The sequence below is a fragment of the Vespa velutina genome, chromosome 13 (genome assembly GCF_912470025.1).
Source record: "Vespa velutina chromosome 13, iVesVel2.1, whole genome shotgun sequence".
Taxonomy (NCBI): domain Eukaryota; kingdom Metazoa; phylum Arthropoda; class Insecta; order Hymenoptera; family Vespidae; genus Vespa; species Vespa velutina.
Window position 1 is genome coordinate 1,614,368 of NC_062200.1, and position 15,192 is coordinate 1,629,559.

The window sequence follows — 15,192 nt, forward strand, 5'->3', positions numbered from 1 at the left end:
TCGTTCTGAGATATTTTCATACTTAACTTGGAATTATTTAAAAATAATTTATCTATAAAATGACAATAGAAAGAGTATTTATTATTGAAAAATATTTCTTTGATGTAATTTTATAATTATAAAAAATAGCACATAATGAAGTATGCATTGGAATATCTCAAATGAATTAGATCAATTTCATAAATCAATGGCTCATATGTAAGTACAAAATCGTTATGAGTATTCATACAAAATCATTTACACTGTTATATTAATAAATTCCTTCATATGAATATATTGAAGCTTATTTTCATTTTAAAGCAATGTCAATTAGAAAAATTAGAAAACTAAAAGGGTACACTTGAATTGAAATCAAAAGCAAAGCAAAAAAAGAAAATGTTTTGATTGAAAGTAATCCTTATTAAAAATTCTATATGACAAAGAACACTGAAAAATCTGTTTGCGATTGTACTTGGTTTTCTGGGGGGGGGCGAGGGGGGGGGATAATTTATATACATCGTTGTACGAGGTACATAACACATAAATCTTTAATTAGTCCAACAATGCTCTCTGTTTCTCTAACGTATTTTCATTAAAGATATTTCAAAAATATCTAAGTACGAGTACGATAATAGAGACTATATATATATATGTATATGTGTATATATATATACATATACATATATGTGTGTATACATATATATATATATATATATATACACATACACATTATTATTAATGTATGCGGATTTTAATTTACATTTCTTATTTTTTTCCTTTCTTTAATTTTCTTTCTGTTTTTTTTTTCTTTTTTTTTTCTCTTTTTTTTTTTTAATTTTTTTTTTTTTAGATTGTGTTATATCTCTTTTTCTTCTTTTTAAACCTCCTCATCTCTAAAAACGATCATTATTTCGTGAAATTAATTATATTATACATTTTTTTAAAAACTTGCATCTCTATACAGGACATACATATATATACACATATATATATATATATATATATATACATATACATATATATATATACATGTATATATACATACATACATATATATATATATATATATATATATATATATATATATGCGCGTATTTAAGTTATGTACAAACGCACATGTGCGCATTTATTATAGATATATATATATATATATATATATATTTATATATATATGTGTGTGTATATATATATATATTCTATTGCTACAATGAAAGCTATTATTATATACTAATTCATACGTATAACTCATCGTCTTTGCGCCAGACGAAGGAAAAATCCTAAATTTACGTAGGTCTCACGATCGTTTTTCTATTATTCTAAAATGTCCCGTTTTTCAAACTGCGGGTAAATAACGCATGGTCTCGTTTTGTACTTTAATAAATATTAGATAATAAAATCATTGGTGTTTCACTTAAGGACTTTAAAGATATTCGTCCTCAGGCTTGAACGCTTTGAGACAGAAAGCATTTGAGTACCAAGAACGACACTGGTCCAGAACTTCTTTTGCATGTTTAAAACTCGTCAAATACTGTACGAGGATATAAACGTCATTATATATTATTAATAATAACTTTGTGTATGTATGATCGATAGCTTTTCTCTTAATGGGAGAAAAAGAATAATAAAAATTAAAAAGGAAATGAAAACAAAAAAGATAAACAAAAGAAATGAGATAAAATAGCACAATGGTAAGAGACGAATGTAAATAATTAATGGCTCTTTTTCTCTCTCTCTCTCTCTCTCTCTCTCTCTCTCTCTCTCTCTTTCTCTCTGTGTCTGTGTGTTTGTGTGTATGTATATATATATGAATGAAGAAATTTGAGTTTTCTGAAATAATGTTAAGCATTAATCATCATTATCACACAGCCTTATTAACGTTTGCTGAATATTATTTACAACAAGGCTGTATATTAACTGTATATTCGTTGATGGGTGATTAAATGTGACTTTGAAAATAATGCAAAGTTATGTAAATACGTATATGTAAACATCACTAATAAAAATAAATGAAGAGCTACCAATGGATTGGTTGATTAATTGATTGGTTGGTTGGTTGGTTGATTGGTTGGTTGTTGGCATCCATTCCTGTAGGCTCGTTAGCGTGAGGTGGACGGCATTGGATTAAAGTGACTGGAGATATTACTGCGGTATGTTGAAGCCATATACCTTCATTATAATATAACAAATCATTAAACTTCTAATTATATTAAATAGGTTTCACTCTTCATATATATATATACATACATAGACACATACAAACATATACATATATATTTACCTATTTCGACTTTTTACACTTCGAACGCATTGACCTTTCCTTTGTAATTTTCCATGTTGTTTACAATACTGACGTACTAATCGTTAGGAAGGTATACCACCATTACTACTACTTGCTATTTCTGCTTGACTCATTGAGTCCGTGGGAATGCCTCCTTTAGTTTCTACACTATGACTAAAATAATTCACATACACATATATATATACATATATATATATATATGTATATTTAATACATGTATATATATATATATATATATACTCATCTATAAATGAAATTTTAAATCTGTAAAAAAAAAAAAAAAAAAAAAAGAAAACAGGATAAACTCCTCTTACTCTCTGCGCATAGAAGTAGTGCCACGTGAATCATCTGTATCCTCTGAGAAAGTACGTATATTCATACGATCACTTCCGGTATTAGTAGATTTAAATTTGGATGTATTATTATCTGAACCATGTCCATCGCTTACAATACGTTTAATTTTTTGGGATGATGCTTCGTTGGTACTGGCAAGTTCATTTTCTTCAGTAGATGGACAGGATTTTACCATTGCTTTTAAACAATTAACAAACAATTCCGCACTCTCTGCCGTACAATTGCACTAAAAAAAATAATACGAATATCACGTTAGTCATTTCTAATAGCGCATATATAGATATATATATATTTATATACATTTATTTACGTTCGAATATGGCCCAGCAAATCTCCATAATCCACCAAAACCATAACTTTGTAAATAATGAAGTTGCTGTTGACTTGTATCCTCGCATGCAATCATATTTTGTATGATTCCTTGTACGGCATTTAAAATGGCTTGATCATGACAAGATGACAATATAGTGTTAATTTTTGCATCTAATAGATTGTGTCTATAAATGATATAATAAATGTTGTTTAGTTACTGTTTAATTACTGAATGATCAATTGTAATGTTATAATATTATTTTTAAAGAATGATATTCTTACATGACAGGAAAAACTTTAGGAAATACCACAGATGCCTCTGCTAGGTATTCATAAAGAATTCGCGTTTCATTTTCGTCCGTCGAGTATTTGACCAAAGTTGCCAAAACAGTTAGAACCAGAATTTGCGTTGGGAAATCCGTTAATACTTCAGGGTCGAGCAATACGTTATTTTCATTACTCACGCTAACCCTAGCACTACGATTCTTGAAAAAAAAAAAAAAAAAAGAAAAGAAAAAGGAAAACAAAAAACATAAACATTGTTAAGATATATATATATATATATTTTTTTTTAATATATATATACATACATTCTATTAATTGTCATGTTTTTATAATTATCATTGTTTTGTTTTATCAAAAAACAATTCAATGTTATCAGATAATAATAAATAAGTACCTTTGGTTCTGGATCATCAGTTGGCTTGGCTTCCTTTGCGGTGGGTACGGAGAAGGATCGCTGCGTTTTAAATAAAATTCGGCCAGTCTTGTTAGTGAGACGTGCATCGTTGATTATGACGTATCGTTCGATGAAGTGCAACACGCGTTAGTAATAAGTTGCATGGTGTATTATGCAATCCGGATATAGGCAGGCACGGGTACACACAATGAGAGAATAAACAAAGATAAATCAAGGAACACCAAACACATTGTGGGTAGGTGGTACATCGTAACAATCGCGATCGTTGTTGGACCATAGACAATTTCTGGCATTTATGTAAACATTGTGAAAAAAAAAATAAATAAATAAATAAATAGATAAATAGGTAAATAAATAATTAAACAAAAAAAATATCGGTATATAATATCGATCCCGCCTAATCTGTCAAATTTTTAATTAAAAACATGCTATCTATAATCACATAACAACGCAATTTATTATTACATACGATGTGCCTCTAATTTGTTATATTTGCCAGAAAAATACTATAGAGGATAATTAGACGATTATTTATATCGTTTATAGAAAGAGGGAAATAAATTCGGTCTTGGTACATTAATAAAATCACATAATACGGCATTTTAAATAATGATAAAACATTTCTCATATTTGTATGACATTAAGTGATAGTAAAGCTTTAAGTGATAGTAAATAAAAGTTATGTATATACCTGATGAGCTGAGTATTGTTTCTGTTGCTTAGCTTGAGTTAGAGCAGATTGATCAAGAAGATCCCAAGACTTTTGCCTTCGATTGGTTGGATTACTAGTATTTCCAGGCACATCCTATTAATAATAAAATATTAAAATACATTATATGTAATAAGAAAATTTAGAATACATGTATATGGGTATATATATATATATACATATATAGATAAATATTTCTTACTGTAACATGAGATACCAAAGCGTCAAGAAAATCTGTACTGCCAGATTCTGTAGTATTTTTATTAAGAGAATGTCTGATATGACATCGACTTCTGACTTCTTCTGACACAGATACTAAAGCTATATAAAAAAAAAAAAAAAAAAAAAAAAAGGAAAAAAAAGAAGAATAATTATATAGAGAATAATTAATTGATACTTTCAGTAATTTTTTTCTTTTCTTTTTTTTTTCCATAGATATTTTAGTAAACATACCAGCTAAATATGCCACACTCTCTGGTGATACTTCAAACTTATCTCTTCTGTAAGGTTTAGCTACAATAGCTAATAGCATAGTTAATACTCTAGCTGTCCTTGTTACCGTCGTTGGTGTGGGATGTCTATATCCTTTCAGAAGATGTCCCACTAACGCAAAATGGAAGTTAGACTTAAATGATAATCCTACTGCATTGTCCAATTGTTTGAAATGTCCTTCCAGTGGTTCACGTGTCGACATCATTACTCGTTCTAAAGTCTTTAAACAAAATTAATTGACAAAATGTTAAAAAAATTAATAAACGTATTATTGATAAAAGAATGAATAATATATCAAACCTTGTCATCAAAAGTACCCTGAGAATCAAGAGTGTGTAGATTTTGTTCGAGAAGAGCCAAACCAGATGCATATAGAGATGCTTCATCCAATTGAAGAACAGACGTGGCTACCCAGAATAAATATCTGTGTATCGGCGATTCCTATAAAAAAGAAGAAATAGAGTATGAATTATTTAAAGGGTTATAAAAAATAAAAAAAAAAAAAAAAAAAAAATAAAAAAAAAGAGAATAATAAAAAGAAATAATAAAAAAAATAATACTATTCAAACATAATGCTTACAGGCCTAAGAAGTGGTTGTAAACGTGTAAGACACATAACAATTGCTTCCAAAAGTGTGATGTCATTAAAACTTTCCAAAGCTTTCACTAATATCCTTAACAATTGTTTCATATCCTGATCATTTATACTTTTACTGATACAACCAAAAACGATTAAAGCACGCGGTTGTAAAGCAGGATTAAAACAGAATGCAAAACTCTTAGCCAAAGATGTCCATGTTTTAAGCCAATCGCAATTGGGAATATCTCTCATGCATGCTTCCATAATCTCAAGAAGAGCATCGGTAATTACTTCCAAATTCGTTAAAGATAATCTTTCTCTGTCTTGTGTTCCACAAACGTTTCTTTCGTTTCCATAACGTTTCTCGTTTGAGTAACGATGAGCTGTTCTAAATGCCGTTACAGCTGCAGACTTTACTTGGCTAATGCCAAATAGAAGATAAAATTTAGGCAATGAAAATTCATCCAGACTCATCCTTAATATTCTGTGTGTATCCTCAGAGAATTGTGGCGAACTGCACGTACACAGAGAATGTATACTATTGATAACTAAACCATGGGTAGAGGCTCGCATACTAAGACTTCCAGAACATACTAGGAAAGTAACGGTGTGAAAGATATATGGTAAATTTTTTCCAACGTCTAAACAATTATTAAACGATAACATCAATAAATAACGTGCTAAAATGGCTATGCTATGCCACATTTTATGTTGCTCAAGAGAAGTTGTCGGGGAAGTGCAAGTTTTATCAACCACTCTGCATAATCTTCCAATTACTTTCTTGGCCACTAATTGAACATTTCCAGATGCAAGAGCTACAGCTGTATCCGCTATTATTTCAACTCTCGGCGAACCCAATTCAACGCTACGTTGAATAAAATTATCAAGAACGGTATCTATTAATTCAGGTAATCTACCAATGGTGCTCCAAATTTTAGCTTGAATACTTGGATACATTTCAACCTCTTTGATCGTTAAAGTAATAAGTTTATCTATTATTTGCGAGACTTGCTTCTGACGTTTGCCACCTTCGTCATTTGGTTTGTAAAACTTGACCAAATTCTTTAACCATGGCGTCATATATTCTAAACACAAATGTTTTAATTCGATGGTAGACATACGAAATCCTTGAATGCATTCCTCCAGAAATTCGAGGGTCAAATGTGGATCGTTTGCAGCTAATGTCTCGCTAACGTGTTTAATAAATATTGTATTGTTCGATGGTATACATAAACCAGAGGTTTCCAATAGTTGGCCTTCAATTTTTAAATCAAACGTCGCTGTTAATGCACACAATTGATTGTATGCAGCCGTTCGTAAGTTTGGATCAGAACTGCCAAGATTTAACAGAGCCATATTTAATAAGGTACCAGGCACATCTTTAGGTCGTATCTTTGGATGAACTGACATAGAATCTGATTGTGATAATTCCCATCTATTTCTTATGTGAATTATAGCTTGCACAATGCTATCACAGTCATTGTGGATAAATAATAATGGACTAACTTCATTGGAGATAATAAGGGAAAACTGATTGTCATCCATCAATGAAACCTGGTCTATTTCTGAAGCATAATATACATCATTTAAAAGAACGGAATGTGATAACACTTTACATTTTTCGGCAGAGGTAATTTGTAAAGCAGTTGGTCCAACCCTTACAGAAATTTTAGTATCTTTATGGGATAATTTCAAAGCACTGGTAAAAACCTTCAAATCCTCATCAAGAGATAAAGTTGCACCAGGTAATTTCTGATTCTCTATATCGATATAGTCATTTAAACGGCCAGGTCCATCGATGAAAACTACTTTGCGATTTCCCTTCAAAGGTGCCAAGATTCCATCATGAAATTTTGTATATTCTCGTACCCAACTATTACAATTATAAATGTATGCAGCGTGAATATTTTCATAGGCTACTGCTGGCAGCACATAAAACCACTTTTGCAAGAATTCCGTTCTAAATCGATTATCAGAACAGGCATGAGTGAAATCAACAACTAACTCAAATGGCGAATGGCAGAATGGTTTTAAAGTAAGAATCACGTGATATATCAATAAATCGCTATTAGTTTCAACGATCCTGTATATATAAAAAAAAAAAGAAAAAAAAAAAACAAAAAAAAAACAAAAATTATCCTTAGTATTATAACGTAGAAATATTAAGGATAAATCGTAAATAATAAAAAGTACGTACTTATAACGTCTTGCAATATAATAAAATACTGGATAGCCTTGTTTGCTTGTTCCTGCTTGATAAAATATGTTCAAGCTTTTGATGGTTTTAAACTCATCCAATTCGTGCATATTATGTTTCACCATGATTTCTTCAAAATTAGTCGATGACATATCAATGCTTGACCATCGAGCATAGGATGAAAATAATAAACTGTTGAAAAAGTAGAATTAGAAGAAAAAAGAAAAAAAAAAAGATTTAAAGAACAATGAAATTATACAGAAACAATTTATAAATATATAATTAATATTTCTACTCACTGTGAATCGATTGGTTTATGTTCTGGAGGGCCAAGATATGCCAATAATGTAGCCATTTTATCAAAAGGCCTTCTACCTACAGCTTTATGGTCCCTACTACTACTGAGATAATCACCAATTCGTTCTTGATGATTCCACAAAAGTCTATGCAAAGCTAAAACATTTGCGTCGGATACGAATGACATAGGATGGCTCGTTTGATCGACCGTTTCACAATCCGATGCTATCTGTATGAAAAATCTTCTGCCTATTTCAAAATGCGCTCGTAAAAAATCATTGAAGGGTAACATATGTTGTTCTTTACTGAATTCAACGTAATTCGCTATATTTTGTAATATTTTTGACATCAGCATTAGACCACGTTTGACTTGTGCCGGTACTGGTTTATTTACTATTCCCATTTCTTGTGGCGACACTATAGCTGGATTAATGAAACGTAAGAATATCACTGTTCCAACTGCACCAATGTTAATTTGCGGACACTGAGGAAATCTTTTACTAAGTACTTGATATAAACAATGACACATCGAGCGCAATTGTGGAGGAAATCTAAAAAAAAGGAAAAAAAAAAAAAAAAAAAAAAAAAACAAAGAAAATAAACAAAATAGAAAATAGAAAATAATACCGAAAAGTCTGACAAATAATATAACAATACAATATCGTACTTAAGCAAAAAGTCAAGATCTTACCTATCAGCAGAGGATACTATGGCATCAAATACTTTTTGCGTCAATGCAATCAAATTACGTCCATTTTGTTCTATATCTTCATTCGTATCTATTCTTGCGTTATCAACTTCAAATCCTGTTGTATAATCATCGAGCAGTGGCCTGATCAATGGTTCTAATAAACTTTGCAAATAGCTCGCGCCATAAATTTTAAAACAAAATGCCATAATTTTACTCCCAAGACTGTTCCCCCGAAAGAGAGTTTGCATACAATCAGAAACTTCAACTTCTCGATAAAACATATTCCATAACAACGGCGATAATAAGTGTTTAGCATCAAATAAGGTAACGAAAACGCGTGCCAATTCGTCCATCTGATTTGTTGTTACTACATTAGCTAGTGCCATTGCAATAGGTAATTCTCCTTTATCGCTGATCATTGTAACTAATTGAACTAATTGTTCAAATCTATCAGCCAATACTGTTTCAGCAAGATTATCAAATTCGGTTCCTTGTTGAAGAATTTTTGTCAACACTTCCATAAAAGCTGCTCGTGTTTGAAGATCTGGATTATAGCCTAAACCTATAGATTGACATTGAAATTAAAAAAAGAAAAAAAAAAAAATATATATATATATATATATATATATATATATATATATATATTGTAAATGCTAAATATCCATAAGAATATCATTATATTTACTTATAGAATGCATTAAGCCGCTATCAATATTTGCACTGAGAAGATTGCTCATTACTTGTATAGTAGCATTACGTAACGTAGACAATTTGCCGATAGTTAATTGTGGTTGTGGTGTAACTGCATCTTTCTCCTCAGCTGCCCCATCGTTACATGCATTTAACAAATTCATGAAAAGTGTAAAATACTTAAGAAATAATTGTGACTTTGCTTCCATAGGGTCACCACGATCGGATTCTTCGGGTTGAAGAGGAAGTCCACGTAATAATGCTCCTACTGCTTCCATACATGCTTGATCCAATTCTCTGAAGAAGTATATTAAATTAAAGTAAAAAAAAAAAAAATATATATATATATATATATACAATCTTTGTACTATGTATTAATCTTTTTTATTGAAATTAATTTCACAATATTATATTATATTTTGTATGATATTCTGTAATACCTTGTAATACTCGTAACATCAGCACCACTGGGTGGAGTTATTTGATGCGTAGTGCCCATTATCCAATCAGTCAGGTATTCCACTAATTTATTTCGAAATTTCATTTCTTGTCGAAATGCTAAATCGTCACGTCTTTTCATCATTGTTTCGACGAGTTGACACAAGTTGGTCTTAATATGAATGGAATGTACCGACATATCCAAATGTCTAACATATCTAACAATTGCTAATGTCATTCCTTCTATACTAGTCATTCCAAGATATTCCGATGGTTGATCAGTTTTAGAATCCAAAATATTCTTCATTATAAAGATCGTATGTTCAATAAATTGTGTATTAACGTCTAATACAATTACTTGCCCTTGATCAAAGAATTTTTCTACTATACTTTTTATTTGGTCAAATAGTATTGGATATAAAGCAGGGCTCATTTCGTGACCAACTAATTCCTGAACATGCTTTTGTATTTGTGCTCCAAACTTTTCATTGTTACATGTTAATAATCTGAGAAGATTGAACACAAATTGTGTAACTAGACAATATTGTACATCCTGATTGACGTTCGATAAACAAGATATAGATTCTAATTGCTTTGCTGAGCCCTTTTTAGCTTCAGGATTTGATGGTAATCCAGAAAGCAATCTATTAGAAAAACGCTTTTGCAAACACACTCCACCTAATGCACAAAGAAATCCTGTCATATTTGCCCATTCATTAATTTGTTCATCCAATTCATGTTCCGAATTTTGATGAGAAGCTCTTCTCCTTCCGGTACTACGATGAAACGATTCAACTTGACCATCTTCTGTCTTTGTTTTCGGATAATTAGATAATTGTCGTAACATTGCCTCCCAGTTTTTATACGTTTCTTCCCATGCCTAAATACGAACAATATTATTAATAAAAATTATTGCATTTTAATATTTCTCATCTAATCAAAATAAATAAAAAATACACACAGGTTGAACACCATTAACACAATGTTCAATTTTTCTCAATAAGGCCATAATCCTCTTCTGTAATGCAGCTCGTCCTAAAAATTAATTCTAAACAGTCCCTTATTTCCTTAAATAATAAATATGAAATATAAAAGAACAATGACAAGAAAAATGCATAAAAAAAAAAGAAAAAAAAAATCTTATTCTTCTAAGATGGCTTAGATCATATATATATATATATATATATATATATATATATATTCATTCGTATGCAAACTTACCATGATTATATTCATGAGAATTTATTCTACTATCCCCGCTGGCTGTTACAAACATAAGTTCTTTAATATTTCATTAACTTTCTTTTTCTGGTATTTGTATCTAATCCTTCTTGTTCAACGACTAATTGTGCACAATGTTGTATTTACATTGAGTGTGAAACTCACCAGTGGTTAATATAGTAGAAGTTTGAGCTAATTCAATATATAAATGATAATTGGGAAGTAGGCACGTCACAGTTACTTCATCGCTACCACAGCGAATCTCAGCTTCTTCGCACAATAATGCAAAACATGACATAGATACCAAGACAGCTTCCATATCAATGCTCCATAAATACATAAAGAGGGCAACCTATATGGAAGATAAATAAATAAAAAAAAAAAAAAAAAAAAAAAAAAAAAAAAATAATAATAATAAATAAATAAATAGATAAATAAATAAAAGAAATAAAAAAAAGAAAAAAAAAGAAACTTCGTTAATACATAATTTTTCCTTCTCCCAAAAAAAAAAAAAAAAAAAAAAAAGAAAAAAGAACGTACTTATGTAAATATATAAAAACAAACCTCAAGTTTAATGTGTGCTTGCTTACATGTAGCAATTTGACTACCCACGTTAGCATAATCTTTATTTTGCGAGAGAAACCCATTTCGACAAATTAAAATCTCTCTAAGCCACTTCAATATACTGGTATAATTGAAAATTTGATGTTGAATAAGTTTTTCAGAAATCGAAGAAAGTACTTGAGAACTAATGTCCCAAAAAGTCTCCATTGGAGCTTCTGGATTCCATGCTTTGATTTTGTCAGGATGATGTAATACTAACAATGCTTCCATTGCTTCATTAGCTATATCTAGCATCGTTGTTTGATGGACCAAAGTAACAAGACCATTAATCAATTCTAACGTTGAACTTTGCATTTCGTGTCCAGCTTTACCTTGATTCTAAAAGAAAAAAAAAAAAAAGAAAGAAAAAAGAAAATTGAATACACATGTTATAAAAGTATTATTTTACGTTTTATATACTAATTTATGTTCTTGTGTTTTATATATTACCAACTTTATGAAACGTACGTTTAACATCAACATGGGATCTGCATGAATAAGTCGTACCATACATAAGAGCAAATTTTTGTTACTAAAAACCTCTTCCCCTTTATCCTTGCATTTACTTTGTTCTTTATTTTTGAGAGTCAAGCTTTGAATCATTCGCAATGGCGTATGAGAATAGCTCTGTGTTACTTTGTTCAATGTATCGATAAACATATTTCTAAGTTCCGTACTTCGTGAATATATCAAATCTATTTGAGGCCACCATGTGAGTCTTGGTTCTGTCACGATTCTGAAATATAATTTCAAATGAAAATAAATATTTTTTATTAAACGGTACAATTGTGCGAGGTAACAAAATTATTTGAATATATATTTAAGTCTTACTTGTATAACGAACTGACCAAGACGAATTGGTATGTCAATGGAAAATCAAATGTAAGTACTTTATTATTATTTGGTTTTATACGGAAACAGCTTACAAAACAATCTATCATTAAATCAACATCTTGAGCAATGTAATTTTGTCCACGAGAGAATTGCTTGCAGGGATTAAACAACAATGCCGTTAGATCATTCATTACTTGTTGTACTAATTTAAAAATGACGTTATTGAAATCCAAATTATTTATATACGTAGATGCCTTACAAAGTTTAATGCACGTTACCGCGGCTGCTTCAACCAAATGTCTACTCGAACTACCATGAGTTGCCAAACTATGTTTAATGCTAATTATAAATTGTCTCTTTTTTTCATGTTTTTGTAAAATAGATACTCCAGCATCGGCAACAATTTCATCCAATACTTTAGGCGATAATACTAGCAACATAATTTGCAATGGCCAAAGAGCAGCATTTCTTCCTTTTTTATTATCGACGTATACATCAAGAATATCAAAAAGTTCTTCGCATGCTTTAGCTAAATCTTCATTAGGTCTCCTTTGAATATCAGCAAATTCATGGGGATAAGTATCCATCCAATTCCAAATTGCTTTTTCCAATGAATTCATTAGAACCAAATGAACGGATTTCTTGAGTTGTTTAAATTTTTGTATAGTTTCTATACGAAAGAAGAATTTATATAAAATTAATCTTCAATATTACATGGTATCACGAGAATAGAACATTATATTACTATGGAAAAGGATAGAAAGTAAAAAATATTATACCATTCAAAAGTTTTGTTAATCTATATACGTCAATGTTGATATGCTGAATTAATTCAATATCACTATAATCTGGATTTTCATCACCGCAATTAGATAATTCTTGCAATCTGGCAGATATTCTATTAAAAACTGCACTGAAAAAGTTTAGGCTCAAGGCAAATAATACTTTGCTAGCCAAATTTTTAAGATGCGCATGTTGAGGGATGTCATTTGGTATGTCTGTAAAAATAATATTATAATAATGATGAAATAATATTTTATATTTACAAAAAAGAAAGAAAACAATGTTCGTTAGATGAATAACATTAGATGATGATAACGTAAATGGGAAAAAAAAAAAAGTAAAAGAAAAAAAAAAAGAACAATCGTGCTCACCTATAAATTGGCATATTTCTCTAAGCAATAATTTTACATTCATGGCCTCGTCGTATTTCGTAGTGTCTCTTGGCTGATTAACAAGACATTTTTCTAATGTATCCAAAACGATGATAATAGATTCATAACATTGACGATCTTGATCGGTACGTGGATTTCCGATAGAAGGTGCCATTTCGTTGACGCGTTGCAGCATCTTCGTGAGGCCAGATATTACGAGAGAGAAACGATATCGTGATATTTGTATCAAACATTTTTTGTTTCTTTCTTCGTTTAAACGAGAGTGAGTAGTTTGAGGACCGGTACGGCACGGCAGCTGTATACATATACACAAAAACACACACACATATATATATACATATATATATATATACACACACACACACAAATATAAGGATCAAAACAAATAAAAAAGTATTATACGATAAGAATTTGAAAAAAAAAAAAAAAAAAAAAAAAAAAAGAAATCGTCCATACGAAATACTATTAATCTTATTATTTCATAGTCAAAACATAGAAAACGAAGATGCATGAAGATCTTTCGACGAATTAATTTCAATTTCAATTTCAATTTTAATATCAATTTAAATATCAATATCAATATCAGTATCAATTTCAATATCAATATCAATATCAATATCAAATCGTTTCGTTCATCTGGAAGAAGAGGAGAGGGCGGGGGGTATCATGGAATCAAAAAAACATACGTTAAGTTATCAATTTCGTTCGTACGATCTACGAATGAATATATACACGGTTCTCGTTCGTACTCGTGACCGAGATTAGGCGAATAAAAAATAATAAGGATTCGATCGAATAGTTTCGAAATGGTCTTAACCATATGGTCTTTTTAAACGAGAAGCATAGCAAATTAGAAAGAGAAAGAGAGAGAGACAGAGAGACAGAGAGAAAGAGAGAGAGAGAGAGAGAGGAGAAAGAGAGAGGAGAAAGAGAGAGAGGAGAGAGAGAGAGAGAGAGGATACGAGATGAACAATAAGATATTGACATTTCTAAGGTTCTCATTCATATGGATAATATATCAAAACCGAAGATTCGGGGCATCTCTTTCTAGTTTATGATGTGATATGAATCGTGCGCCGAGCGAATACAATTTTCATTCATGCATCGGCAGGAACGAAGGGGGACAACGTTTGTGTGAGTAAAAGGAGGGGCTGAAAGTGGACGGGATGGGCCAGGCTATATACACCTTTACTGAATAGCTCTCGCGTCGAAGGAGGAGGAAGAAGAGGAGGAGAGGAGGAGGAGGAGGAGGAGGAGGATGAAGAACAGAGGGGGTGAGTGTGCCGAGGGGTGGGAGCGAAGGTCAAAGCGTGAACGGGGAGGAAAGAGGAAAGGAGGGGAGGTGAAAGGGAGCGCGATGAAGCATCTTTCCATGAATGAGCGAATTGAACGACACCACGACCAAGTGCTTCTATTTCTCTCTCTCTCTCTCTCTCTCTCTCTCTCTCTCTCTCTCTCTCTCTCTCTCTTTTTTCCTTCCTCCCCTTTCTTTTTTTCTCTTGTTTATCTTCGCCTTTTCGCTCCCCCTTTTTTTTTTTTTATACCTTTCGTATTAAACTTTATTAATAAAAATCAGGATATATAATACGCATCGTATTGATTCTAATCTTTGCGGTTAAAG

General features: G+C 30.9%; 1 protein-coding gene and 1 long non-coding RNA gene across 14 annotated transcripts in view; one reads left to right on the forward strand and one right to left on the reverse strand.

Moving 5' to 3' along the window:
• The first annotated feature begins 1,114 nt into the window (after positions 1-1,114).
• On the forward strand, positions 1,115-11,299 carry LOC124953725. 7 transcript variants are annotated; one of them, XR_007102329.1, is made up of 4 exons: positions 1,115-2,126; positions 4,789-5,708; positions 5,926-6,048; positions 6,151-9,194. It is a non-coding gene; the product is annotated as an uncharacterized LOC124953725 (long non-coding RNA). The 7 variants fall into 7 exon arrangements; XR_007102327.1 differs by having other exon boundaries at positions 1,116-2,126; positions 4,789-6,048; XR_007102326.1 differs by adding an exon at positions 9,512-11,299 and having other exon boundaries at positions 1,117-2,126; positions 4,789-7,460.
• The window catches only part of LOC124953708 (neurofibromin), a 14,800-nt gene continuing 1,279 nt past the window's right edge, over positions 1,672-15,192 (reverse strand). For 2 of the 7 annotated variants that reach the window (XM_047505506.1, XM_047505509.1), the window contains exons 2-25: positions 13,551-13,866; positions 13,176-13,394; positions 12,394-13,066; positions 12,031-12,298; positions 11,524-11,901; positions 11,125-11,311; positions 10,960-11,001; positions 10,700-10,773; positions 9,741-10,618; positions 9,296-9,597; positions 8,611-9,172; positions 7,922-8,470; positions 7,623-7,814; positions 5,426-7,508; positions 5,146-5,286; positions 4,807-5,065; positions 4,556-4,674; positions 4,336-4,449; positions 3,624-3,710; positions 3,227-3,429; positions 2,943-3,129; positions 2,593-2,858; positions 2,258-2,431; positions 1,672-2,145 (exon numbers count right to left, since the gene is read on the reverse strand). In XM_047505506.1, the coding sequence (XP_047361462.1) occupies positions 2,341-2,431; positions 2,593-2,858; positions 2,943-3,129; positions 3,227-3,429; positions 3,624-3,710; positions 4,336-4,449; positions 4,556-4,674; positions 4,807-5,065; positions 5,146-5,286; positions 5,426-7,508; positions 7,623-7,814; positions 7,922-8,470; positions 8,611-9,172; positions 9,296-9,597; positions 9,741-10,618; positions 10,700-10,773; positions 10,960-11,001; positions 11,125-11,311; positions 11,524-11,901; positions 12,031-12,298; positions 12,394-13,066; positions 13,176-13,394; positions 13,551-13,866 (8,190 nt within the window). In that variant the 3' untranslated portion in view covers positions 1,672-2,145; positions 2,258-2,340. Of the gene's footprint in view, positions 2,146-2,257; positions 2,432-2,592; positions 2,859-2,932; positions 3,130-3,226; positions 3,430-3,623; positions 3,711-4,335; positions 4,450-4,555; positions 4,675-4,806; positions 5,066-5,145; positions 5,287-5,425; positions 7,509-7,622; positions 7,815-7,921; positions 8,471-8,610; positions 9,173-9,295; positions 9,598-9,740; positions 10,619-10,699; positions 10,774-10,959; positions 11,002-11,124; positions 11,312-11,523; positions 11,902-12,030; positions 12,299-12,393; positions 13,067-13,175; positions 13,395-13,550; positions 13,867-15,192 lie in introns of those variants that run through there. The other 5 variants (XM_047505510.1, XM_047505507.1, XM_047505508.1 and 2 more) reach the window with 5 other exon arrangements.